Below are 27,443 nucleotides of genomic sequence, written 5' to 3'. Positions count from 1 at the left end.
AACTCTACCGCTGTGCTGCCGATCTCGGAGAAAACCCACACAGGTCACGGGGAGTAATCCAAACTTCCTACAGGCAGCACCCGTATTCAGGATCAAACCTGGGTCTGTCAATAGTCAATAGTGGTTTATTTGTCACATACACATAAATGTGCAGTGAAATGAAAAATTACCCGCAGTGCAACAATAAGACCAATAAGAATAATCAATAAAAATGCAATAACACATACAATCACAAACTAACACCAAACAAAAGAAACATCCATCACAGTGAGTCTCCTCCAGTCACCTCCTCACTGTGATGGAAGGCCAGAATGTCTTTTCTCTTCCCTTGTCGTCTTCTCCCGCGGTCAGGCTGTTGGAGTTCCCACATCGGGGCGGTCGGGGCTCCTGACATTGAAGCCCCCGCCGGGCGGAGAAAATCCCGCAGCCTATTTCAGGCCGCGGCGGAAGGTGAAAGGTCCGTGACGGGCCGACCCAAGCTCCGCGGGGCTGCCGCTGCCGGAGCTCCCGATGTCAGCCCCCACCCAGGGGCCTGCGGGCTTGCGACGTCCAGGCGACCCGCACCGAAGCCTCCGGAGACGAGTCGCAGCCGCTCCCGCAGCATCCGAAGGCAGCCAGCGCCGCAGGTGGTGAGTCCGGGCCGCTGGCTCTGGTGGTCCCAGCCGGGCCAGCTCCAGGTGCATGGCCGGTGGTAGGCCGCAGCGGGAACGGAGACACGACACAGAAATAAAGGTCGCGTCTCTGTTCAGTAGAGACAATGTTACAGTTCCCACCCCCCCCCCCCCCCCCCACATAACACACAACCGCAAACACTACATCATATTTAAACTACAATTCAGACAAAAACAACTAAAAACACAAAAGACAAACGGACTGCAGTGCAGGCAAGCCGCAGCTGCCAGGGCAGCGCTGGCTCCTCCCATGGCGTTGTAATGTTAAAGGCAATATATATACCGACCAGCCAAAACATTATGACCACCTGCCCTAATATGCTGTTGGTACTCCTTGTGCAGCCCCATACACAGCAGGGTGCGATGCACTGTGTATTGTGACACATTCCTCCCGTGACCACCATTAACATTTTCTGTGACTTGTGCCACAGTCGACCTTCTGTCGGTTCGGACCAGACGGGATAGCCTTCGTTGCCCTCGCGCATCGATGAGCGTTGGGCACCCAACACCCTGTCTGTCGCCGGTTTGTGGTTTGGTCCCTCCTCGGACCACTGTCGGTCGGTACTCACCACTGCTGACCAGGAGCACCCCACAAGCCTTGCCGTTTCAGAGATGCTCTGATCCAGTCGTCTGGCCATAACAATTTGGCCCCTTGTCAAAGTCGCTCAGGTCTTTACTCCTGCCCATTTCTCCTGCATCCAACACATCAACTTCAAGAACTGACTGTTCACCTGCTGCCTAATATATCCCACCCCTTGGCAGGTGCCGTTGGAATAAGACAAACAATGTTATTCGCTTCGCCTGTCAGTGGTCATAATGTTTTGGCTGATCGGTGTATATGAAAGGAAGCATGCAGGTACAGCAGGCAGTGAAGAAAGCCAATGGAATGTTGGCCTTCATAACAAGAGGAGTTGAGTATGAGAGGACGCTGGCGCTATTTGTTCGCCGCTTCTCCGTCAGGATAGTTTGTCTGTTTGTTTTTATGTCTTGACTGTTTTTGTAAAGCGTCTGAGCATTTGGAAAAGCGCTATAAAAAATAAATGTTTATTATTATTATTATTATTATAAGAGCAAAGAGGTCCTTCTGAAGTTGTACAGGGCCCTAGTGAGACCGCAGCTAGAGTACTGTGTGCAGTTTTGGTCTCCAAATTTGAGGAAGGATATTCTTGCTATTGAGGGCGTGCAGCGGGACCGATGTATGTTGAAAGACGAGCGGCTAGATTTGTATACACTGGAATTTAGAAGGAAAGGGGGGATCCTATCGAAATATATAAGATTATTAAGGGGTTGGATAGGTTAGAGGCAGGAAACATGTTCCCAATGTTGGGGGAGTCCAGAACCAGGGGCCACAGTTTAAGAATAAGGGGCAGGCCATTTCGAACGATGAGGAAAAACTTTTTCAGTCCGAGAGTTGTAAATCTGTGGAATTCTCTGCCTCAGAAGGCAGTGGAGGCCAATTCTCTGAATGCATTCAAGAGAGAGCTGGATAGAGCTCTTAAGGAGAGCGGAGCCAGGGGGTATGGGGAGAAGGCAGGAACGGGGTACTGATTGAGAATGATCAGCCATGATCACATTAAATGGCGGTGCTGGCTCGAAGGGCCGAACGGCCTACTCCTGCACCTATTGTCTATTTGTATGCATTATGGTCCACTGGATGGTGGAACGGAAGGAGAGGAGTCTGATCGTGTTTTTTTTTCTCTTGCAGCATTTAGCGATGGAACTTGGTATTGTGTCGACTCATCACACCAAGTCTGACAAAGTGGAATACCTGAAAAGGATGAAGCATGTGGCCCCACCAGAGACCAGCTCAGGTCAGTGTTGGATCTCAGCCTCCTTATACTCACAGAGTCATGGTCATGCAAATGTCCCATGTGCAGCCTTTAATATGATCAGTGTTAGACCAATGCATGGCCACAGCTGCAGATCAAATCTACACCTGCTCAGACACTTTACAGTCTGCTACACAGGCCTTTTGTTTAGCTTGTCAATAGACAATAGACAATAGGTGCAGGAGTAGGCCATTCGGCCCTTCGAGCCAGCACCGCCATTCAATGTGATCATGGCTGATCATTCTCAATCAATACCCCGTTCCTGCCTTCTCCCCATACCCCCTGACTCCGCTATCCTTAAGAGCTCTATCTAGCTCTCTCTTGAATGTATTCAGAGAATTGGCCTCCACTGCCCTCTGAGGCAGAGAATTCCACAGAGTCACAACTCTCTGACTAAAAAAGTTTTTCCTCATCTCTGTTCTAAATAGACTACCCCTTATTCTTAAACTGTGGCCCCTGGTTCTGGACTCCCCCAACATTGGGAACATGTTTCCTGCCTCTAACATGTCCAACCCCTTAATAATCTTATACGTTTCGATAAGATCCCCTCTCATCCTTCTAAATTCCAGTGTATACAAACCTAGTCGCTCCAGTCTTTCAACATATGACAGTCCCACCAATCCGGGAATTAACCTAGTAAACCTACGCTGCACGCCCTCAATAGCAAGAATATCCTTCCTCAAATTTGGAGACCAAAACTGCACACAGTACTCCAGGTGCGGTCTCACTAGGGCCCTGTACAACTGCAGAAGGACCTCTTTGCTTCTTGTCAGAGGCATACAGCGTGGAAACAGGCCCATCGTCCCAACTGGCCCCATCCAATGTCATTAAGCAAGGCACAGAGGGATATGGAATTAATGTCATAGAGTCAGAGAGACTTGCTCACACCGGCCAACAAGCCCTATCTTCACTCGTCCTGCCTACATGTGTTGGGCCCCTATCCCTCTAAACCTATCCTTCCACACCTGTCCCATCCCACGTATCTATCCTATCCATGCTTCTTAAACATTGCGATAGTCCATGTCTCAACTACCTCCTGTGTCGTACACAATACAATACAATATATCTTTATTGTCATTGTACAGGGGTACAACGAGATTGGGAATGCGCCTCCCATACGATGCAATAAATCAATTAGCTAGTCAGTATTAATTTAAACAACCCAATGAAACAAATTAGAACAGTTTTAAAACAGAATAAAATGCAAGTAGGTCTGTGCCGGTTCAGCAGGACTGGTTCATGGCAGCTATGGCCCTGGGGATGAAGCTGTTCCTGAGTCTGGACGTGCGGGCGCAGAAGGCCTTGTATCGTCTGCCCGATGGTAGAAGTTCGAACAGACTGTTGCAGGGGTGTGAAGAGTCTTTGTGGATGCTGGTGGCTTTTCTGAGGCATCGTGTGTTGTAGATGCCCTCCAAGGCTGGTAGCTGTGTTCCGATGGTCCTCTGAGCTCTATGGACTACCCGCTGAAGAGCTTGAAGAACTCCTGTGTCGTACACCCACTAATCTTTGTGTAAATAAGTTACCCCTCAAGATTCCTATTAAATCTTTCCCCCATTTCCTTAAACCTATGTCCCCTGGTTTCCTACTCTGTGCAAAAGACCCAATCCATTCCTCTCGTGATTATGTCTACCTCTATAAGATCATCAGGAAAAAAAAATGCAGATGACCGTTTAATTCGAAGGTAGACACAAAATGCTGGAATAACTCAGCGGGTCAGGTAGCCCTGTCGGGAAAGAAGGAATGGGTGACGTTTCGGGTCTCGACCCTTCTGTCTGAGGAAGGGTCTCGACCCGAAACGTCACCCATTCCTTCTCTCCCGAGATGCTGGCTGACCCGCTGAGTTACTCCAGCATTTTGTGTCTACCTTCTATAAGATCACCCCTCATCCTGCTGCGCTCCATGCGACACGGTGGCGCAGCGGTAGAGTTGCTGCCTCACAGCGAATGCAGCGCCGGAGACTCGGGTTCGATCCTGACTACGGGCGCTGTCTGCACGGAGATTGTACGTTCTCCCCCTGACCTGCGTGGGTTTTCTCCGAGATCTTCGGTTTCCTCCCTCACTCCAAAGACGTACAGGTTTGTAGGTTTATTGGCTGGGCAAATGTTTTTTAAAAATTGTCCCTAGTGGGTGTAGGATTGTGTTAGTGTGCGGGGATCGTTGGGCGCCGCGGATCCGGTGGGCCTGTTTCTGAGCTGTATCTCTAAATAGAGTCCGAACCCGCTCAACCTCTCCCTGCAGCTGAGGCCCTCGAGTCCTGGCAGCGTCCTCGTAAATCGTCTCCGTGCCCTTTCCAGCTTGACAACAACGTCCTCCTTGTAACACCAAAACCGAACGCTGTACAGGGGCTCCCCAGCTTCCCATGGGGTTCCATTCCGAGAAACCCATCACGAACCGAAAATATTGTAAGTCGAAACGCATTGAACACGCTAGACAATAGACAATAGGTGCAGGAGTAGGCCATTCAGCCCTTCGAGCCAGCACCGCCATTCAATGCGATCATGGCTGATCACTCTCAATCAGTACCCCGTTCCTGCCTTCTCCCCATACCCCCTCACTCCGCTATCCTTAAGAGCTCTATCCAGCTCTCTCTTGAAAGCATCCAACGAACTGGCCTCCACTGCCTTCTGAGGCAGAGAATTCCACACCTTCACCACTCTGACTGAAAAAGTTCTTCCTCATCTCCGTTCTAAATGGCCTACCTCTTATTCTTAAACTGTGGCCCCTTGTTCTGGACTCCCCCAACATTGGGAACATGTTTCCTGCCTCTAATGTGTCTAATCCCCTAATTATCTTATATGTTTCAATAAGATCCCCCCTCATCCGTCTAAATTCCAGTGTATACAAGCCCAATCGCTCCAGCCTTTCAACATATGACAGTCCCGCCATTCCGGAAGCTGGCTGCGACTCGCCAAGGGTCGTTGCCGTTTGCAACGTGGCAAAGTCGAAGCATCGCAAGTCGAAGCATCGTAAGCCGGGAAGCGCCCTGTACTCTTAAGTGTGCCTTCATCAAAGTTTTATATAACATGATGCTTCTTGCTAGGGGACTACTAAATAAGAAACCTCAAATTGTTCATAAAATATTAAATTGCAAAGTTAATTGTTCAGCTTTAAATTTAAATCCGTGGACAAATGTGACTTCGATCAACATGCAGCACTCAAGCTGAGGAGAGATGGGGAGATAAAGGGTAATTATTTTGAGGACGTGGGAGCAATAATACTGGGTCATTTCACCCCTTGAGTGCGTCCCTCTACATTATTGAGGTCATGGCTTCTCCTTTTACATTCCTTTGTCCCAAATCTCTTAATACCATCGGTTAATAAAAGCCTATCAATCTCAGACGTAAAATTAACAGTTGGCCCAACATCACTTACCATTTGTTGAAGAGATTTCTAAATTTATACTGCCCATTACGCTGAGATGTTTCAAACTTCCTTCCTATCGTTTGATCTTAAAGGCTTAATAGGGCACGTCATCCCCCAAGCCAAAAGAGGAAGGAAAAAAATATCAGCCGCGGTGGCGCAGCGGTAGAGTTGCTGCCGTACAGCGCTTAAAGCGCCGGAGACCCGGGTTCCATCCCGACTACGGGTGCTGTCTGTACAGTGTTTGTACGTTCTCCCCGTGGGTTTTCTCTGAGATCTTCGGTTTCCTCCCACACTCCAAAGATAACATAACATATACATATAACTACAGCATGGAAACAGGCCTGTCCGGCCCTACCAGTCCACGCCGACCATTCTCCCTGACCTAGTCTCATCTACCTGCACTCAGACCATAACCCTCCAATCCCCTCCTATCCATATACCTATCCAATTTTCTCTTAAATAATAAAATCGAGCCAGCCTCCACCACTTCCACCGGAAGCCCATTCCATACAGCCACAACCCTCTGAGTAAAGAAGTTCCCCCTCATGTTACCCCTAAACCTTTGTCCCTCAATTCTGAAGCTATGTCCCCTTGTTGGAATCTTCCCCACTCTCAAAGGGAAAAGCCTACCCACGTCAACTCTGTCCGTCCCTCTCATAATTTTAAAAACCTCTATCAAGTCCCCCCTCAACCTTCTACGCTCCAAAGAATAAAGACCCAACCTGTTCAACCTCTCTCTGTAGCCTAAGTGCTGAAACCCAGGCAACATTCTAGTAAATCTCCTCTGTACCCTCTCCATTTTGTCGACATCCTTCCTATAATTTGGCGACCAGAACTGCACACCATACTCCAGATTCGGCCTCACCAATGCCCTGTACAATTTCAACATTACATCCCAACTTCTATACTCGATGCTCTGATTTATAAAGGCAAGCATACCAAACGCCTTCTTCACCACCCTATCCACATGAGATTCCACCTTCAGGGAACAATGCACAGTTATTCCCAGATCCCTCTGTTCCACTGCATTCCTCAATTCCCTACCATTTACCCTGTACGTCCTATTTTGATTTGTCCTACCAAAATGCAGCACCTCACACTTATCAGCATTAAACTCCATCTGCCATCTTTCAGCCCACCCTTCAAAAAGGCCCAAGTCTCTCTGTAGACTTTGAAAATCTACCTCACTATCAACTACTCCACCTATCTTAGTATCATCTGCATATTTACTAATCTACAGATGTACAGGTTTGCAGGTTAATTGGCTTGTCCCTGGTCTGTGTCGGGTAGCGTTAATGTGCGGTTATCGATGGACGGCATAGCGGGACTATCATATGTTGAAAGACTGGAGCGACTAGGCTTGTATACACTGGAATTTAGAAGGATGAGAGGGGATCTTATCGAAACGTATAAGATTATTAAAGGGTTGGACACGTTAGAGGCAGGAAACATGTTCCCAATGTTGGGGGAGTCCAGAACAAGGGGCCACAGTTTAAGAATAAGGGGTAGGCCATTTATAACTGAGATGAGGAAAAACTTTTTCAGTCAGAGAGTTGCGAATCTGTGGAATTCTCTGCCTCAGAAGGCAGTGGAGGCCAATTCTCTGAATTCATTCAAGAGAGAGCTAGATAGCGCTCTTAAGGATAGCGGAGTCAGGGGGTATGGGGAGAAGGCAGGAACGGGGTACTGATTGAGAATGATCAGCCATGATCACATTGAATGGCGGTGCTGGCTCGAAGGGCCGAATGGCCTCCTCCTGCACCTATTGTCTATTGACTCGGTGGGCCGAAGGGCCTGTTTCCCCGCACTGTATCTCTAAACTAAAGTAAACGTGGGCGGCGCAGCTTTGGACTTGAGAGATACAGCGCGGAAACGCGTCCTTCGGCCCGCCGAGTCCGCGCCGACCAGCGATCACCCCGTACGCCAGCACTACCCCATACACTGGAGACAATTTACAGTTTCACCGAAGCCAATTAACCTGCACGTCCTTTGAATGTGGGAAGAAACTGGAAGAGCCGGAGGAAGCCCACGCACGCGGTCGTTGGGAGATCATTACAAACTCCGTACTGGCAGCACCCGTAGTCAGGATGGAGCCCAGGTCTCTGGCGCTGTAAGGCAGCAACATCCTCGTATTGATGCGGCACAGTTTCCATCCCTGCGTATTCCAATACTCTGGATCTCGTAAAGATCGGCATTCCATTAGCTCTTTGTGATTAGTTTAGCTATCGGCTGCTGACATTTTAAAGATTAATGTCCGTGGACCCTGAATCTCATTGGGCTTTCACTGCTTCTGCCCTTTTGCCATTTAAAACTGCTGGTCTATCCATTTTCGGTCCAAAGTAATTGACCTCGTAGTTGCCAAGACCGAAATCCAATTCCCACAGATCAGCCCACTTTGATCTATTAATGTCTCCTGTGATTTAATGTTTCCATCTGCACTGTATGCACTATCATCAGCAAACTTGGAGATTTGTCATCATCCTCTGTTTCGCAAATGAATTTATAGAGAAGGTGAATATTTTTGTTCATTTCCAAGGAATTGATTTCCAAGGCGATCAATTACCTTTCATTCTATTTGCTTTAACTTCCCATAATGTCTTGTCAGTGATTTATTTTTTAAATTTAGGGTGCAAACGGGCTCTATGGCCCTCACTGACCCATTTCGGATCTTGTAGAGGTGTACAAAATCATGAGAGGAGTAGATCGGGTAGGCGCACAGTCTCTTGCCCAGAGTAGGGGAAATCGAGAGGACATAAGTTTAAGGTGAGAAGGGAAAGATTTAATAGGAACCTGAGGGGTAACTTGGATGTGGAGAGGATGTTTGGCCCTTGTGGATAAAGGGATCAGGGGGTATGGAGAGAAGGCAGGTACGGGATACTGAGTTGGATGATCAGCCATGATCATATTGAATGGCGGTGCAGGCTCGAAGGGCCGAATGGCCTACTCCTGCACCTATTTTCTATGTTTCCGCTGGTGGGAGAGTCTAGGACCAGAGGTCATCACCTCAGAATTAATGGACGCTCTTAGAAAGGAGGTGAGGAGGAACAACTTTAGTCAGAGGGTAGTTAATCTGTGGAACACATTGCCACAGAGGGCTGTGGAGGCCAAGTCAGTGGATATTTTTAAGGCAGAGATAGAGAAATTCTTGATTAGAACGGGTGTCAAGGGATATGGGGAGCAGGCAGGAAAATGGGATGAGGAGGCAGAGATCAGCCATGATTGAACGGCTACAATAGACTCGATGGGTCGAATGGCCCTAATTCTACTCCTATAAACTAGTGAACTTTTTCACGCAAAGGATGGTAGGTGTAGGGAACGAGCTGCCGGGAGAGGTGGTTGAGGCAGGGACTATCGAAATATCTAGACAGGTACATGGATAGGACAGGTTTAGAGGGTGGCACGGTGGCGCAGCGGTAGAGTTGCTGCCTTTCAGCGAATGCAGCGCCGGAGACTCAGGTTCGATCCTGACTACAGGGTGCCGACTGTACGGAGTTTGTACGTTCTCCCCGTGACCTGTGTGGGTTTTCTCCGAGATCTTCGGTTTCCTCCCATACTCCAAAGACATACAGGCATGTAGATTAATTGGCTGGGCAAATGTTTTTAAAAAATTGTCCCTGGTGGGTGTAGGATAGTGTTAGTGTGCGGGGATCACTGGGCGGCGCGGACCCGGTGGGCCGAAGGGCCTGTTTCTGCGCTGTATCTCTAAATCTAGAGGGCTATGGGCCGAATGCAGGAAGGTGGGACTAGTGTAGACGGGGCATGTTGGCTGGTGTGGGCGATTTGGGCCGAAGGACCTGTTTCCACGGTTAATGACTCTATGGCTCTACAACTAACTGGGAGGTGAATTAACATTGGAAGCTTTGTTGCAGGAACGAACAGTCGGCCCTCGGGAGCCCGACCTCGGACTTTCCTTCCGGGACTGAGCATCAGCAGTCTGTCGGCGGAGGACATTCGCATCGCAGGAATGGCCAAGCAAGTCAAAGAGGTGCTGCCTCACATCCCGATCAATGTCATTAAAATGGACTTAGGTAGGACTTCATCTTGCTCCTTCACCTCTCATCGTCTCGTTTCTGTTTTATTTGCAACTTGCAACTCACGCCGTGTTTGGGCGGCACAGACTGGGAAAGAGACCCGACCCGACCCGAAGCGTCGCCTGGCCGTTACCCTCTACAGATGGGCGGCACAGCGGTAGAGTCGCTGCCTCACGGCGCCAGAGACCCGGGTTCCATCCTGACCTCAGGTGCTGTCTGTAGGCTCTTCCCGTGAGCGTGTGGGCTCTCTCCGGGTCCACACGTCTTGCTCCAATCTCTGGCCTTTGTTCCAAACATCTGCCTATCAGAACACCCCCCCCCCCCCTCTCCTGCATCCATTTATTGCTTGCCATGTTTTTTCCTGCCCTCTTCCAACTTTCTTTCCCTCTTCCCCCCTTCCCTTCCCACAGTCATAGAGTCACTGAGTGATACAGTCTGGAAACAGGCACAACTTGCGCACACCGGCCAACAATGTCCCAGCTACACTAGTCCCATCTGCCCGCGCTTGGTCCAGTTCCCTCCAAACCTGTCCTATCCATGTACCTGTCCAACTGTTTCGTAAACGACGGGATAGTCCCAGCCTCAACTACCTCCTCTGGCAGCTCGTTCCATACACCCACCACCCTTTGCGTGAAAAAGTTACCCCTCGGATTCCTATTTAATCTTTTCCCTTTCCCCTTCACCGTGAACCTATGTCCTCCGGTCCTCGGTTCCCCTACTGTGGGCAAAAGACTCTGTGCATCTACCCGGTCTATTCCTCTCATGATTTTGGACACCTCTATAAGATCCATGGAATAGAGAACCAGCATACTCAACATCCTCGTAAATATTTTCTGAACTCTTTCAAGCTTGACAATATCTTTCCTATAACATGGTGCCCAGACCTGAGCACAATATTCTAAATGCAGTCTCACCGACGTCTTATACAACTGCAACATGACCTCCCAATGTCTACACACAATGTACAGATAAAGGATGAAGTGTGCACCATTTAATGCAAGATAAAGTGTACAGATACATGATAAGGGGAAATAATAACGTTTAGTGCAAGATAAAGTCCAGCAAAGTCTGATGAAAGATAGTCCATGGGTCTCCAATGAGGCAGATGATAGCTCAGGACTGCTCTCTCATTGTTGGTAAGCTGGTTCAGTTATCAGGCATCCTACCAACATCTAGAGAGCGGTCCTGAGCTACTATCTACCTCGTTGGAGACCCTCGGACTATCTTCAATCACGTATCTATACACTGGATGGCTCGATTGTAATCACAACGGAAAGTTGACTGGTTAGCCCGCAACAAAAGCTCTTCACTGTACCTCGCTCGGTACCCATGACAATAAACTAAACTATTACTGCAAACACTGTTGACCATCAAGTTAAGGCATGGTTCACACTCAAAAGGACACAAAGTGACACGGATAGAAAATTGGTTGTCGGACAGAAAGCAAGGAGTGGGGATAAATGGGTCCCTTTCAGAATGGCGGGCAGTGACTAGTGGGGTACTGCAAGGCTCGGTGCTGGGACCACAGCTATTTACAATATACATTAATGTCTTGGTTGAAAGGATTAAAAGTACCATTAGCAAATTTGCAGATGATACAAAGCTGGGTGGCAGTGTGAGCTGTGAGGAAGATGCTATGAGGTTGCAGGGTGACTTGGACAGGTTGTGTGAGTGGGCGGATGCATGGCAGATGCAGTTTAATGTGGATAAATGTGAGGTTATCCACTTTGGTGGTAGGAATAGGAAGGCAGATTATTATCTGAATGGTGTCAAGTTAGGAAAAAGGGACGTACAACGAGATCTGGGTGTCCTAGTGCATCAGTCACTGAAAGGAAGCATGCAGGTACAGCAGGCAGTGAAGAAAGCCAATGGAATGTTGGCCTTCATAACAAGAGGAGTTGAGTATAGGAGCAAAGAGGTCCTTCTGCAGTTGTACAGGGCCCTAGTGAGACTGCACCTGGAGTACTGTGTGCAGTTTTGGTCTCCAAATTTGAGGAAAGATATTCTTGCTATTGAGGGCGTGCAGCGTAGGTTTACTAGGTTAATTCCCGGAATGGCGGGACTGTCATATGTTGAAAGACTGGAGCGACTAGGCTTGTATACACTGGAATTTAGAAGGATGAGAGGGTATCTGATCGAAACATATAAGATTATTAAGGGGTTGGACACGTTAGAGGCAGGAAACATGTTCCCAATGTTGGGGGATACCAGAACCAGGGGCCACAGTCTAAAAATAAGGGGTGGGCCATTTGGAACGGAGATGAGGAATAACTTTTTCAGTCAGAGAGTTGTAAATCTGTGGAATTCTCTGCCTCAGAAGGCAGTGGAGGCCAATTCTCTGAATGCATTCAAGAGAGAGCTGGATAGAGCTCTTAAGGATAGCGGAGTCAGGGGGTATGGGGAGAAGGCAGGAACGGGGTACTGATTGAGAATGGTCAGCCATGATCACATTGAATGGCGTGCTGGCTCGAAGGGCCGGATGGCCTCCTGCACCTATTGCCTATTGACACAAAGTGCTGGTGCAGCTCAGCGGGTCAGGCCGCATCTCTGAAGAACATGGATAGGTGACATTTCGGATCGGGACCATTCTTCAGACTGAAGTTGGGAGGGGCGGTGGGGGGGGGGGGGGGGGGGGAGGTGCGGGGGGAAAGCTGGGAGAGGCAGCACAAAATAACACCATCTAGAAGTCAGAGTCTTACAGCATGGAAACGGGCCCTTCGACCCAACTTGCCCACGCTGGCCAACATATCCCGGTGGCCGAGCACTTCAACTCCCACTCCCAGTCTGACCTTTCTGTCATGGGCCTCCTCCAGTGCCATAGTGAGGCCCACCGGAAATTGGAGGAACAGCACCTCATATTTCGCCTGGGCAGCTTGCAGCCCAGTGGTATGAACATCGACTTCTCCAACTTTAGATAGTTCCCTTGTCCCTCTCTTCCCCTCCTCCTTCCCAGATCTCCCTCTATCTTCCTGTCTCCGCCTATATCCTTCCTTTGTCCCGCCCCCCTGACATCAGTCTGAAGAAGGGTCTCGACCCGAAACGTCACCATTCTTTCTCTCCTGAGATGCTGCCTGACCTGCTGAGTTACTCCAGCATTTTGTGAATAAATACCTTCGATTTGTACCAGCATCTGCAGTTATTTTCTTACACTATCTATTGGCCATATTCATTAGTCCTACCTGCCTGTGTTTGGCCCATCTACCTCTAAATCTGTCCTATCCATGCACGGTCTAAATGTTTCTTAAACGATGCAATTGTCCCTGCCTCAACTACCTCCTCCAGCAGCTTGTTCCATACACCCACCACCCTCTGTGTGAAAGCGTTGCCCTTCAGGTTCCTAATAAATCTTTCCCCCCTCACCTTAAACCTATGTCCTCTGGTTCTCGATTCCCCTACTCTGGGCAAGAGAGACTGTGCATCTACCCGGTCTATTCCTCTCATGATTTTGTACAATCCAAACGATCATAAGGTCATAAGTGAGAGGAGCAGAAATAGGCCATTCGGCCCATCAAGTCGGCTCCACCATTAAATCATGGCCGATGTACCTCTCCCTCCTAACTCTATTCTCCTGCCTTCTCCCTGTAACCCGTACTAATTAAAAATCTATCTATCTCTGCCTTACAAATATCCATTGACTTCAGTGACCAGATCACCCCTCATCCTCCTGCGCTCCAAGGGGAATAGAATCATAGAAAACATAGAAACATAAAAAATAGGTGCAGGAGGAGGCCATTCGGCCCTTCGTGACAGCACCGCCATTCATTGTGATCATGGCTGATCATCCACAATCAGTAACCCCCATATCCCTTGATTCCACTAACCCCAGGAGCTCTATCTAACACTCTCTTAAATCCATCCAGTGATTTGGCCTCCTCTGCCCTCTGTGGCAGAGAATTCCACAAATTCACAACTCTGGGTGAAAAAGTTTCCTCTCACCTCATTTTTAAATGGCCTCCCCCTTTATTCTTAGACCGTGTGGCCCCTGGTACTGGACTCCCCCCAACATTAGGAACGTTCTTTCCTGCATTCAAGCCCGCTCAACCTCTCCCCGTAGCTCTGACCCTCGAGTCCTGGCAACATCCTCGTGAATCTCTGCATTCTTCGGTGCCAACAGTTCACCTTCATTTTCTCCCCGATCGAGACGTTTAGAAAGTGAGCATTTAAGTCATGGCCAGCGTCTGCCACTGGAGGGCACTGTAGCACCAGGCTTGCTCTACGTACAGCGTGGACATCAGCGATTCTGTCTCACGTCAAGAGAGTTTTATTGTCATCTATATACCAAAACTCTCGCTTGTTTGTTCCTGAACTACATCCAAAACGGTACACGATAGCGCGACAATTTTAGGCCCGCCTTACTCCCCATCTCTGGATAACAGACTCCGTGCATTTACCCTAACCCCCCCCCTCGTGAACTTTCAATTCTGTTAAGATCATCCCTCATCCTCCCGAACCCCAAGGATTAAAGTCATAGCCTGCTCAGCCTCTCCTTACAGCTCAGGACTTCGGGACCTTCTCTCCACCCTTTCCAGCTTCGTAGAACGTTTAATGAGCTTGCAGCATGGTGTGTTTATTGGTGGGTCGATGCATAATTACATTTGTGGAATTCTCTGCCACAGAGGGCAGTGGAGGTCAATTCACTGGATGAATTTAAAAGAGAGTTAGATAGAGCTCCAGGGGCTAGCGGAATCAAGGGATATGGGGAGAAGGCAGGCAAGATTTAAGAGGAACCTGAGGGGTAACGTTTTTACGAAAGGGTAGTGGGTGTATGGAATGAGCTGCCACGGGAGATAATTAATACAATACAATGCAATATCTTTATTGTCATTGTACAAGTACAACGAGATTAAGAGTGCCACTTCCACATCGATGCTATAACATAAGTAAATAAATCACGGCGTAAACAAAAACAAGAAAAAGGGGGGGGGGGAAGGGGAACAAGGCAAAGTGCAAAAAGGCTGATGCAGGGGTCAGTTATGCCAGATGACCCTGGGGGCAGAGACGGATCATGGCGGGCTCTCAGCAGGACCAATTCAGAGCAGCTACAGCTCTCAGGGTGAAGCTGTTTCTTAGTCTGGAGGTGCGGGCGTAGAAGGCCTTGTAACGTCTGCCAGTTGGAAGTGGTTCAAACAGACGGTGGCGTGGGTGTGTGGGGTCTTTGTAGATGCTGGTGGCTTTCCTGAGGCAGCGTGTGCTGTAGATGTCCTCCAGGGCTGGTAGCTGTGTCCCAATGATCGTCTGCGCTCTTAAGTCCCGCCATTGAGGCAGGACTATCATAGGTTCTAGGAGCAGAATGAGGCCATTTGGCCCATCGTGTTTACTCCGCCGTTTATTCATGGCTGATCTAGCTTTTCCTCTCAACCCCACTCTCCTGCCTTCTCCCCATAAACCCGGGACATCCGTACTAATCAAGAATCTGTCAATCTGCGCCTTAAAAATACCCATTGACTTAATCATTGTGTTTAAGAGATATTTAGTACTTGGATGGGACAGGATTAGAGGGATATGGGCCAATCGCGGGCTGGTGGGACGAGAGTAAATGGGGCAAGTTGGGCTTATTTCCACACTGTACGATTATATAAGCTGGAAGGCTGCCTTTCCAGTGAGATGTTAACTGGGAAAACAAAGTGCTGCATTAACCAGCAGGTCAGGCAGCATCTGCGGAGGGAAAGGACAGGCACCGTTTCAGATCGGTACCCCTCAAGTCAGGTGGGACTAGAGTAGATGGGGCATCTTGGTTGGCATGGACGTGCTGGGCCGAAGGGCCTGCCACCGTGCTGTCTAACTCTGCTCTGGAGAACCTTTCAGTGAATAAAAAAAATATGCCTTTGCGTGTGGGGACTTGTGTCTAAAATAGTTGATGCCTTGCCACGGAGACTTTAATTAAAGCACGTCAGAGGTTGTGGAGTGCTTTGACATGTTAGGGTGAATATTTGTGAAACCTGGTGGTGGATGAACACGTTTACTTTTTAATTTGGAAATTGGGCCTGTACTTTAAAGATAAGCCATTGCCTGATGTGGAATCTTTACGCAGAACAGCATAGAACACTTTCCAACACAAGAACAGGCCCTTCAGCCAACAATGTACGTGTCAAACATGATGCCAAGGCCAGCTCTTGTCGGCCTGCACTTTGCCCATATCCCTCCATTCTCTGTGCCGGAAAGAACTGCAGATGCTGGTTTAAATCAAAGGTAGACACAAAATGCTGGAGTAACTCCAGCGGTCACGGTGGCGCAGCGGTAGAGTTGCTGCCTTACAGCGAATGCAGCGCCGGAGACTCGGGTTTGATCCTGACTAAGGGTGCTGTCTGTACGGAGTTTGTACGTTCTCTCCCCGTGACCTGCGTGGGTTTTCTTCGAGATCTTCGGTTTCCTCCCACACTCCAAAGACGTACAGGTTTGTAGGTTAATTGGCTTGGTAAATGTAAACATTGTCCTTAGTGGGTATAGGGTTGTGTTAATGTGCGGGGATCGCTGGTTGGCACGGTCCCGGTGGGCCGAAGGGCCTGTTTCCGCGTTGTGTCTCTAAACTAAACTCAGCGGGACAGGCAGCATCTCTGAAGAGAAGGGAACGGGTGACGTTTTAGGTCAAGATCCTTCTTCAGACTGATCACCAGCAATCATCTTCCCAGCTGTTATCAGGCAACTGAATCATCCTACCACAACCAGAGAGCAGTGCTAAACTATTATCTACCTTGGACTATCCTGGCTTTACCTTGCACTAAACGATATTCCCTTATCATGTATCTACACTGTAAATGGATCAATTGTAATCATGTATTGTCTTCACTGTACCTCGGTACACATGACAGTATATATGAGTGTGTGTGTGTGTATGTATATATATATATATATAAATAGATAGAGCTCTAGGGGCTAGTGGAATCAAGGGATATGGGGAGAAGGCAGGCACGGGGTATTGATTGGGGACGATCAGCCATGATCACAATGAATGGCGGTGCTGGCTCGAAGGACCGAATGGCCTCCTCCTGCACCTATTTTCTATGTTCCTATATATACGTATAAGATTATTAAGGGGTTGGACACGTTAGAGGCAGGAAACATGTTCCCAATGTTGGGGGAGTCCAGAACAAGGGGCCACAGTTTAAGAATAAGGGGTAGGCCATTTAGAACTGAGATGAGGAAAAACTTTTTCAGTCAGAGAGTTGTGAATCTGGAATTCTCTGCCTCAGAAGGCAGTGGAGGCCAATTCTCTGAATGCATTCAAGAGAGAGCTGGATAGAGCTCTTAAGGATAGCGGAGTCAGGGGGTATGGGGAGAAGGCAGGAACGGGGTACTGATTGAGAATGATCAGCCATGATCACATTAAATGGCGGTGCTGGCTCGAAGGGCCGAATGGCCTCCTCCTGCACCTATTGTCTATTGTCTAAACTAAACAATAACAGTGCAAAGTAAAAAATAATGTCCCCAAGTCTAGGTAGTTCAGAGCTTATTTGGAGGTTGCGGTGTTTAATAGCCTGATGGCTGTAGGGCAGAAGCTGGTCCTGAACTTGGACGTCACAGTTTTCAGGCTCCTGTATCATCTTCCCGATGGCAGGGGTGAAGTGAGAGCGTGGCCAGGGTGGTGTAGGTCTCTGATGATGCTGGGTGCCTCTTTGAGGCAGCGACTCCTGATGATCCCTTCGATGGTGGGGAGGTCAGGACCCCCGATGGTCGGGGCAGTGTTCACCACTCATTGCCATCTTCGTTCCTGGCTGTTTGAGTTGCCGAACCGGGCCGTGATGCGACCGGTCTATATGCTCTCTACTCCACACCTGTAGAAGTTCAAGAGTTCCAGGCACTCAGAGGGCAGTGGAGGCCAATTATCTGAATACATTCAAGAGAGAGCTAGATAGAGCTCTTAAGGATAGCAGAGTCAGGGGGTACGGGGAGAAGGCAGGAACGGGGTACTGATTGAGGATGATCAGCCGTGATCACATTGAATGGTGATGCTGGCTCGAAGGGCCGAATGGCCTCCTCCTGCATCTATTGTCTATTGTCACCCCCACACTCTGTAGGAAACTTCCCCCGCCCATCCCCTTAATGTCATAGGGAATAGGAGCAGAATTAGGCCATTCGGCCCATCAGTGCTACTCCGCCATTCAATCGTGGCTGATCTATCTCTCCCTCCCAACCCTATTCTCCTGCCTTCTCCCCATAACCTCTGACACCCACACTAATCAAGAACCTGTCTATCTCTGCCCTAAAAAAAATCCACTGACTTGGCCTCCACTGCCTTCAGTGGCAAAGAATTCCGCAGATTCGCCACCCTCTGACTAAAGGAATTTCTCCTCATCTCCTTCCTAAAAGAACGTCCTTTAATTCCGAATTAAAGTTCTGAGTGTTGGGTGAGTGGGTGTTAGCAGCGTGGCAATAACCACGAACCTGTCGAAGAAGGGACTCGACCCGAAGCGTCACCCATTCCTTCTCTCCCGAGATGCTGCCCGACCCGCTGAGTTACTCCAGCATTTTGTGCCCACGTTCGATTCAAACCAGCATCTGTAGTTTTTTTTTGTGTTTTTTTTCCTACCCTGTCCGTTGACTTTGCCTTTACCTCTCTCCCTCAAGTGAGTACAAAATGCGTGGACACCACGATCACCAACCTGCTGGAGGGACGGGTGGAGTTTTCTCCCGAGGAGGTGTCTGCCAGCCCTTCCAGCTGCTCCTTGTCGAACACGCCTCACGCCGCGCCTCACAACCTCGCCACCGCTCAGAAGGTGCCAAAGGCCGCGCCCGCTCCCAAGGTAAACGCCAGGGGTGGTGTCTGCCCCGACAGGTGGTTCGGGTGGGGGGGTGGGGGGCAATCTGTGGGATCGAGAGCCAGCAAGATTATGAGGGACCCCTGCCACCCCAGCAACGGACTGTTCCAGCTGCTACGGTCAGGCAAACGCCTCCGCTGTCACGCTGTGAAGACGGAGAGGATGAGACGGAGTTTCTTCCCACAGGTCATCAGGACTGATAACTATTATAACTCCAGGGACTACATTTTGTCTTCTCTTTATTAACTTTAATTTATATGTTGTAACTGTAATTCTTTTTTTTGCACAATCCGCAGGCATTGCCACTTTCATTTCACTGCACATCGTGTATGTGCATGTGACAAATAAACTTGACTTGACTGAGAGTTGTGAAGCTGTGGAATTTTCACCCAGAGAGTTGTGAATCTGAATGAATGAATGAATGCATGAATAGGTTTATTGACCAAGCATGTGCATATACATGAAATGTGCCTTGGTGCTCCGCTCACAAATGACAACACAAACATACAGTTAACAATTAAGAACAAAGCATAACCACATCAAAACAATAAGGATACAACATTACGGTCTAAACATGTGGGTGAAAATAAACCAGAGCAAAAAAAGAGACTACAGACTTTGGTTATTGAGTGGAACTATCACTCGTGGGAAAAAAAGGTGTTTTTATGTCTGGCTGTGGCTGCTTTTACAGTCCGGAGTCGCCTTCCAGAGGGAAGTGCTTCGAAGAGTTTGTGGCCAGGGTGAGAGGGGTCAGAGATGATCTTGCCCGCTCGCTTCCTGGCCCTTGCAGTGTACAGTTCGTCAATGGGGGGAAGGTTGCAGCCAACAACCTTCTCGGCTGTGCGAACGATCCGTTGCAGCCTCCCTCCGATTGTCCTGCTTGGTGGCACGACATTCCGAATCTGCGGAATTCTCTGCCACAGAAGGCAGTGGAGGTGACTTCACTGGATGTTTTCAAGAGAAAGTTAGATAGAGCTCGTAGGGCTAATGGAATCAAGGGATATGCAGGAACTGGGTTCTGATTTAGGATGATCATATTGAATGGCGCGGGCCTTTCTGTCATGGGCCTCCTCCAGTGCCATAGTGAGGCCCACCGGAAATTGGAGGAACAGCACCTCATATTTCGCCTGGGCAGCTTGCAGCCCAGCGGTATGAACATTGACTTCTCCAACTTTAGATAGTTCCTCTCTCCCTCTCTTCCCCTCCTCCTTCCCAGATCTCCCTCTATCTTCCTGTCTCCACCTATATCCTTCTTTTGTCCCGCCTCCCTGACATCAGTCTGAAGAAGGGTCTCGACCCGAAATATCACCCATTCCATCTCTCCTGAGATGCTGCCTGACCCGCTGAGTTACTCCAGCATTTTGTGAATAAATACCTTCGATTTGTACCAGCATCTGCAGTTATTTTCTTATATATTGAATGGTGGTGCTGGCTGGAAGGGCCGAATGGCCTACTCCTGCGCCTATTGTCTACGTTTCTATGTCATTTTGCACTTATGTGAGACATTGGTGAGGCCACGTGGAGAGTCTTGTGTTGGAAGGAACGGCGGATGTTGGTTTCTACCGAAGATAGACACACAAACCACTGGAGTAACTCAGCGGGTCAGGCAGCATCTCAGGAGAAAAGGAACAGCTGACGTCTCGAGTCGAGACCCTTCTTCAGACTGCTTGCAGAACTCTTATCAGAGAAAGGAGGAGAACCTCTTCAAAGTAGGCATACCTTCAGGAGATTCTGCAGTGTTTAGTTTAGCTTAGAGATACAGCATAGAAACAGGCCCTTCGGCTCACCGAGATAGTGTGTGGACTTACACAATCCTACACACACCAGGGACAATTTTACATTTATAGCAAGCCAATTCACCTACAAACCTGTAGACGATTTACCAGGTGATGGAACTCTGGGTACTATCGCCAGAGCCGAACTTTAGACATAGACATAGACATAGAAAATAGGTGCAGGAGGAGGCCATTTGGCCCTTCGAGCCAGCACCGCCATTCATTGTGATCACGGCTGATCATCCACAATCAGTAACCTGTGCCTGCCTTCTCCCCATATCCCTTGATTCCGCTAGCCCCTAGAGTATCTAATTCTCTTTTAAATTCATCCAGTGAATTGGCCTCCACTGCCCTCTGTGGCAGAGAATTCCACAAATTCACAACTCTCTGGGTGAAAAAGTTTTTCCTCACCTCAGTTTTAAATGGCCTCTCCTTTATTCTTAGACTGTGTGCGGCCCCTGGTTCTGGACTCCCCCAACATTGGGAGCATTTTTCCTGCATCTGGCTTGTCCAGTCCTTTTACAGGCCAGTCGATTCATGATGGGCCAATTGACATTTTCCTATCTTTTTTTTGTTCTCTTTTAAAGCCCGTTTCCAAAATGAGGTTTGAGAAATCACCAGTCAACAGACATCTCTCGCTGCAAGAAAGGAAAGAGGCCCTATATGCTCACGCAAAGAGGTCAGTACCATTTACGTGTTCATCTTAATGCTGTGCCTAATGTTGCGAAGGTGGGCCTCAGAAACCAGCCTCGGATGTTGGGCACGTTCACATGCCTTGCGGAACGGTGTAATGTGTGTTCGCTAATGAAACTTCATAGGTTCTAGACACGAAATTGGGCCATTCAGCCCATCAAGTCTATTCCGCCATTCAATCATGGCTGACCTAGTTTAGTTTAGAGATGCAGTGCGGAAACAAAACAGCCCTTCGGTAGATCTTCGGTTTCCTCCCACACTCCAAAGACGTACAGGTTTGTAGGTTAATTGGCTGGGCAAATGTAAAAATTGTCCCTAGTGGGTGTAGGATAGTGTTAGTGTGCGGGGATCGCTGGGCGGCGCGGACCCGGTGGGCCGAAGGGCCTGTTTCTGCGCTGTATCTCTAAATATAAATCTAAATCTAAAAAAAACCCCAAAGGAAAGTCTTTGGAGTGCGGGAGGAAACCGAAGATCTCGGAGAAAACCCACGCAGGTCACGGGGAGAACGTACAAACTCCGCACAGACAGCACCCGTAGTCGGGATGGAACCCGGGTCACCGGCGCTGCATTCGCTGTAAGGCAGCAACTCTACCGCTGCGCCACCGTGACCGCCGTCTACCTTTCCCTCTCAACCCCATGCTCCTGCCTACTCCCCATAACCCCCGACACCTCTATTAATAAAGAAGTTGCTGGACATCTGCAGTAAGAATGCTGGGCAAGGAAACTCAGCAGGTTAGTCGACACATGTAGAAAGAGATGACACGAAATGCTGGAGGAACTCAGCGCCTCAGGCCCCATCTCTGGAGGAAAAGAAAAAGGTGACACCCAGAAAGTTTGGGGTCAGACTGAAAGATCGAGGTGCGGGAGGAAACAGGAACCGAGAAAAGGCCAGATAACCTCCAGGAAGGTTTGTGTGAGAAAGTTACCCCTCAGATTCCTATTAAATGTTTCCCCGGCCACCTTAAACCTACGCCCTCAGGTTCTCTATCGCCCTGCTACTTTCCCTACGCTGTATGACTGACTGTGAATGTGAGCGTGGAAACAGGCCCCTCGACCCAACCCGCCCACACCGGCCCACAATGTCCCTGCAACACTGCAGGTTTGTAGGTTAATTGGCTTGGTAAATGTTAACATTGTCCCTAGTGGGTGTAGGTTAGTGTGCGGGGATCGCTGGGCGGCGCGGACCCGGTGGGCCGAAAGGGCCTGTTTCTGCGCTGTATCTCTAAACTGGGGCAGCACGGTGGTGCAGCTATAGACAATAGGTGCAGGAGGAGGCCATTCGGCCCTTCGAGCCAGCACCACCATTCAATGTGATCATGGCTGATCATTCTCAATCAGTACCCCGTTCCTGCCTTCTCCCCATACCCCCTGACCACGCAGGTCACGGGGAGAACGTACAAACTCCGTACAGACAGCAACCGTAGTCGGGATGGAACCCGGGTCTCCGACGCTGCATTCGCTGCAAGGCAGCAACTCTACCGGAGTACTGTGTGCAGTTTTGGTCTCCAAATTTGAGGAAGGATATTCTTGCTATTGAGGGCGTGCAGCGTAGGTTTACTAGGTTAATTCCCGGAATGGCGGGACTGTCATATGTTGAAAGACTGGAGCGACTAGGCTTGTATACACTGGAATTTAGAAGGATGAGAGGGGATCTTATCGAAACATATAAGATTATTAAGGGTCTGGACATGTTAGAGGCAGGAAACATGTTCCCAATGTTGGGGGAGTCCAGAACAAGGGGCCACGGTTTAAGAATAAGGGGTAGGCCATTTAGAACGGAGATGAGGAAAGACTTTTTCAGTCAGAGATTTGTGAATCTGTGGAATTCTCTGCCTCAGAAGGCAGTGGAGGCCAATTCTCTGAATGCATTCAAGAGAGAGCTGGATAGAGCTCTTAAGGATAGCGGAGTCAGGGGGTATGGGGAGAAGGCAGGAACGGGGAACTTATTGAGAATGATCAGCCATGATCACATTGAATGGTGGTGCTGGTTCGAAGGGCCGAATGGCTTCCTCCTGCACCTATTGTCTATAGTCCCAGCCAGTGCACGCTAGTTGTAATCTCTGAACCACCTTCTCCCCGTTGATCGCAGGCGATACATCGAAAAGCACGGTCTGCCGACAGAGAGCAAAGAGGGGCTGGACCTGGAGCATTGACATCCACCCCGAGGCCCGCCCGGCCCTGCGACGCTCCACAGACACGGCACGTCAATCAGAAATTTTTCTTTCTTTTTCCCCCCCCCCCCCCCTTCTGCCTTTTTTTCGGGAGATTTTTGGTCTCCTTTTTTTTTTTTTTGTGTGTGTTTGTTTTGGAAAAACTTTCTCTTCGATAATATGGGTCTGATTTTTAAGATGTTTTATGGGCAGTCTTTTCAATAATCAATTAGTGAGGGGTGGGGGGGGTGGGGGGGGAGCGGGGTGGGAGAGGAAGGGAGGAGTTCTGCAGAGCATTCTGCATGACAATCATGCATGTTCCTGTACTGGATACTGCTGGGAAATCGGCAATGTCCCTGTATTGTTGGAGTCTTTATAAAGAGCTTACAACTGACCTCCTGCCTCTTTTCTTCTTCCCTACGCGGATTAGTGTGGGTGTCAGGGGTTAGATTCAAGAGATTCAAGATTCAAATTTAATTATCACATGTACCGATTAAGGTACAGTGAAATTCGAGTTACCATACAGCCATACTAAGTGAAAAGCAACACGACACACAGGCGCGTCAAATAAAAATTTAACATAAACATCCACCACAGCGGATTCCACATTCCTCGCTGTGACTGAAGGTAATTGAGGGCGTGCAGCGTAGGTTCACCAGGTTAATTCCCGGAATGGCGGGACTGTCGTATGTTAAAAGACTGGAGCGACTAGGCTTGTATACACTGGAATTTAGAAGGATGAGAGGGGATCTTATCGAAACATATAAGATTATTAAAGGTTGGATATGTTAGAGGCAGGAAACATGTTCCCAACGTTGGGGAGTCCAGAACAAGGGGCCACAGTTTAAAAATAAGGGGTAGGCCATTTAGAACAGAGAAGAGGAAAAACGTTTTTAGTCAGAGTGTTGTGAATCTGTGGAATTCTCTGCCTCAGAAGGCAGTGGAGGCCAATTCTCTGAATGCATTCAAGAGAGAGCTAGATAGAGCTCTGAAGGATAGCGGAGTCAGGGGGTATGGGGAGAAGGCAGGAACGGGGTACTGATTGTGGATGATCAGCCATGATCACATTGAATGGCGGTGCTGGCTCGAATGGCCGAATGGCCTCCTCCTGCACCTATTGTCTATTGTAATAAAGTTCAATAGGTGCAGGAGAATAACTGCAGACGCTGCTACAAATCGAAGGCAACACAAAATGCTGGAGTAACTCAGCGGGTCAGGCAGCACCTAGAAGAGAGGGAATGGGTGACGTTTCGGGTCGAGACCCTTCTTCAGCCTGAAGAAGGGTCTCGTCCCGAAACGTCACCCATTCCCTCTCTCCTCGATGCTGCCTGACCTGCTGAGTTACTCCAGCATTTTGTGACACCTAATAAAGTCCAATCGTCTTCCTCTTTGTTCACCCGCGGCCGGGGCTGTTGAACCGTACGCAGTCTCCGCTGCCGACTGTCCGCGGCCCTCGCTTCGGGATGATCCAAACTCCCCGCGTCGGGACGGTTGAAACTCTCCCCGCGGCACGGAGCTGCCCGAGTCGGCCTCTCGTTACCAGAGACCGCAGGGCTTCACTGTGTTAAAGTTAAAGGCTATGGGGAGAAGGAAGGATCGATCAGCCATGATTGAATGGCGGAGGAGAGACTCGATGGGCCGAATGGCCTAATTTACTCCTATATCTCATGATCTTCTAGAGTTAACTTTTGGTAGTGTTTATAAGTGATAGGAGTAGAATTAGGCCATTCGGCCCATCAAGTCATATCATGGCCCATCAAGTCATATGGGCGGCACGGTAGCGCAGCGGTAGAGTTGCTGCCTTACAGCGAATGCAGCGCCAGAGACTCAGGTTCGATCCTGACTACGGGTGCTGCACTGTAAGGAGTTTGTACGTTCTCCCCGTGACCTGCGTGGGTTTTCTCCGAGATCTTCGGTTTCCTCCCACACTCCAAAGACGTACAGGTATGTAGGTTAATTGGCTGGGTAAATGTAAAAATTGTCCCTAGTGGGTGTAGGATAGTGTTAATGTACGGGGATCGCTGGGCGGCACGGACTTGGTGGGCCGAAAGGCCTGTTTCCGGCTGTATATATATGATATGATATCATATCATATCATAGTCCATCATTCAATCATAGCTGATCTATCTTTCCCTCTTAACCCCATTCTCCTGCCTTCTCCCCATAAACCCCTGACACCTGTACTAATCAAGAATCTATCTCTGCCACAAAAATATTCATTCAATTCCACAGATTCATCTCCCTCTGACTGTCCTTTAATTCTGAGGCTGCGCCCTCTGGTCCTAGACTCTCCCACTAGTGGAAACATCCTCTCCACATCTCTTCGACGAGAGTTTAGCAACATGCTCTCTCGCTGCTCCCCCTCTGTGATTTCTCCTGCCCTCCTACTCTACGACCTCCCTTCCCCTTCCCAGATCTCCCTCTATCTTCCTGTCTCCACCTATATCCTACCTTTGTCCCGTCCCCTCCCCTGACATCAGTCTGAAGAAGGGTCTCGACCCGAAACGTCACCCATTCCTTCTCTCCCGAGATGCTGCCTGACCTGCTGAGTTACTCCAGCATTTTGTGAATACAGCTCTCCACATCCACTCTATCCAGGCCTTTCACTATTCTGTACGTTTCAATGAGGTCCCCCCTCGTTCTTCTAAACTCCAGCGAGTACAGGCCCAGTGCCGACAAACGCTCATCATATGTTAACCCACTCATTCCTGGGATCATTCTCGTAAACCTGCTCTGGACCCTCTCCAGAGCCAGCACGTCCTTCCTCAGATACGGGGCCCAAAACTGCTCACAGTATTCCAAATGCGGCCTGACCAGCGCCTTATAGAGCCCCGGCATTACATCCCATCCCATCAATTCAGGTCCACTGCTGATTTTCCGGCATCCCTGGGTTTTTTTTTTAGAGATACATCGCGGAAACAGGCCCTTCGGCCCACCGAGTCCGCGCCGCCCAGCGATCCCCGCACACTAACACTATCCTACACACACCAGGGACAATTTTTACATTTACCCAGTCAGTTAACCTACATACCTGTACGTCTTTGGAGTGTGGGAGGAAACCGAAGATCTCGGAGAAAACCCACGCAGGTCACGGGGAGAACGTACAAACTCCGTACAGACGGCGCCCGTAGTCAGGATCAAACCTGAGTCTCCGGCGTTGCATTCGCTGTGAGGCAGCAACTCTACCGCTGCGCCACCGTGCGGCCCGAGCCTTGTCTGGATTATCCCGTGTTGCCGGACCAGCAGAGGTCACTGCTTCCGAGAGGAGTCTACAACGGTACCGGAACGTTCCGCCGAGGGGCCCAGATACCAGACCTCGCAAAGTTGGCCTGGGAAGTCGGCGATGGGACTTCCAGACCCCCGGCCACGGAAGTCCCGATGGGGTTGAGATCAGCCGTCTCGCCCGGCCTAGGAGCCACATTTTCGGGGGGGGGGGGGGGGATTTCAAGTGCGCTCCCGTAATCTTGTCCAGGTTAAAAGAGGCCTCGGAAACTCCCATTTGCCGGAAAATCGGTGGTGGACCTGCTAACGAACTCTTGCGTACTCTGTCTTTAGATTTTTTTTCCCTCTCACTGTGGCAACTGGGGGTTATTATTACAATCAAAGCCAACATGATCAAAGATCGACACAATGTGCTGGAGTAGCTCAGCGGGTCAGGCAGCATCTCCCGAGAACATGGATAGGCAACGTTTCAGGTCGGGACCTTTCCTCCCTGTGTTGACTAAACACCGATTGATTGCGTTGCTGGGAAAGTAGCGGATAAGGTGTATATAATGACGAGCCCCATTTACCACCTCGGCAATAGACAATAGGTGCAGGAGGAGGCCATTCAGCCCTTCGAGCCAGCACCGCCATTCAATGTCATCATGGCTGATCATTCTCAATCAGTACCCCGTTCCTGCCTTCTCCCCATACCCCCTGACTCCACTATCCATAAGAGCTCTATCTAGCACTTCCTTGAAAGCATCCAGAGAATTGGCCTCCACTGCCTTCTGAGGCAATGAATTCCACACATTTACAACTCTCTGACTGAAATTTTTTTTCCTCATCTCCGTTCTAAATGGCCTACCCATTATTCTTAAACTGTGGCCCCTGGTTCTGGACTCCCCCAACATTGGGAACATGTTTCCTGCCTCTAACGTGTCCAACCCCTTAATAATCTTATACGTTTCGAT

General features: G+C 49.3%; 1 protein-coding gene across 1 annotated transcript in view; it reads left to right on the top strand.

Annotated features, from left to right (window-relative positions):
• aup1 (AUP1 lipid droplet regulating VLDL assembly factor) overlaps window positions 1-23,587 on the top strand; it is a 54,527-nt gene extending 30,940 nt beyond the window's left edge. Inside the window, exons 8-12 of the mRNA XM_078405158.1 lie at window positions 2,377-2,482; window positions 9,733-9,891; window positions 18,460-18,635; window positions 21,013-21,104; window positions 23,208-23,587. Of these exons, the coding sequence (XP_078261284.1) occupies window positions 2,377-2,482; window positions 9,733-9,891; window positions 18,460-18,635; window positions 21,013-21,104; window positions 23,208-23,271 (597 nt within the window). The 3' untranslated portion in view covers window positions 23,272-23,587. The remainder of the gene's footprint in view (window positions 1-2,376; window positions 2,483-9,732; window positions 9,892-18,459; window positions 18,636-21,012; window positions 21,105-23,207) is intronic.
• Window positions 23,588-27,443: the final 3,856 nt, after the last annotated feature.

Source organism: Rhinoraja longicauda, chromosome 1 (genome assembly GCF_053455715.1).
Source record: "Rhinoraja longicauda isolate Sanriku21f chromosome 1, sRhiLon1.1, whole genome shotgun sequence".
NCBI lineage: Eukaryota > Metazoa > Chordata > Chondrichthyes > Rajiformes > Arhynchobatidae > Rhinoraja > Rhinoraja longicauda.
The sequence above is the reverse complement of the archived record's forward strand: the minus strand, read 5'-3'. Positions and strand labels throughout refer to the sequence as shown.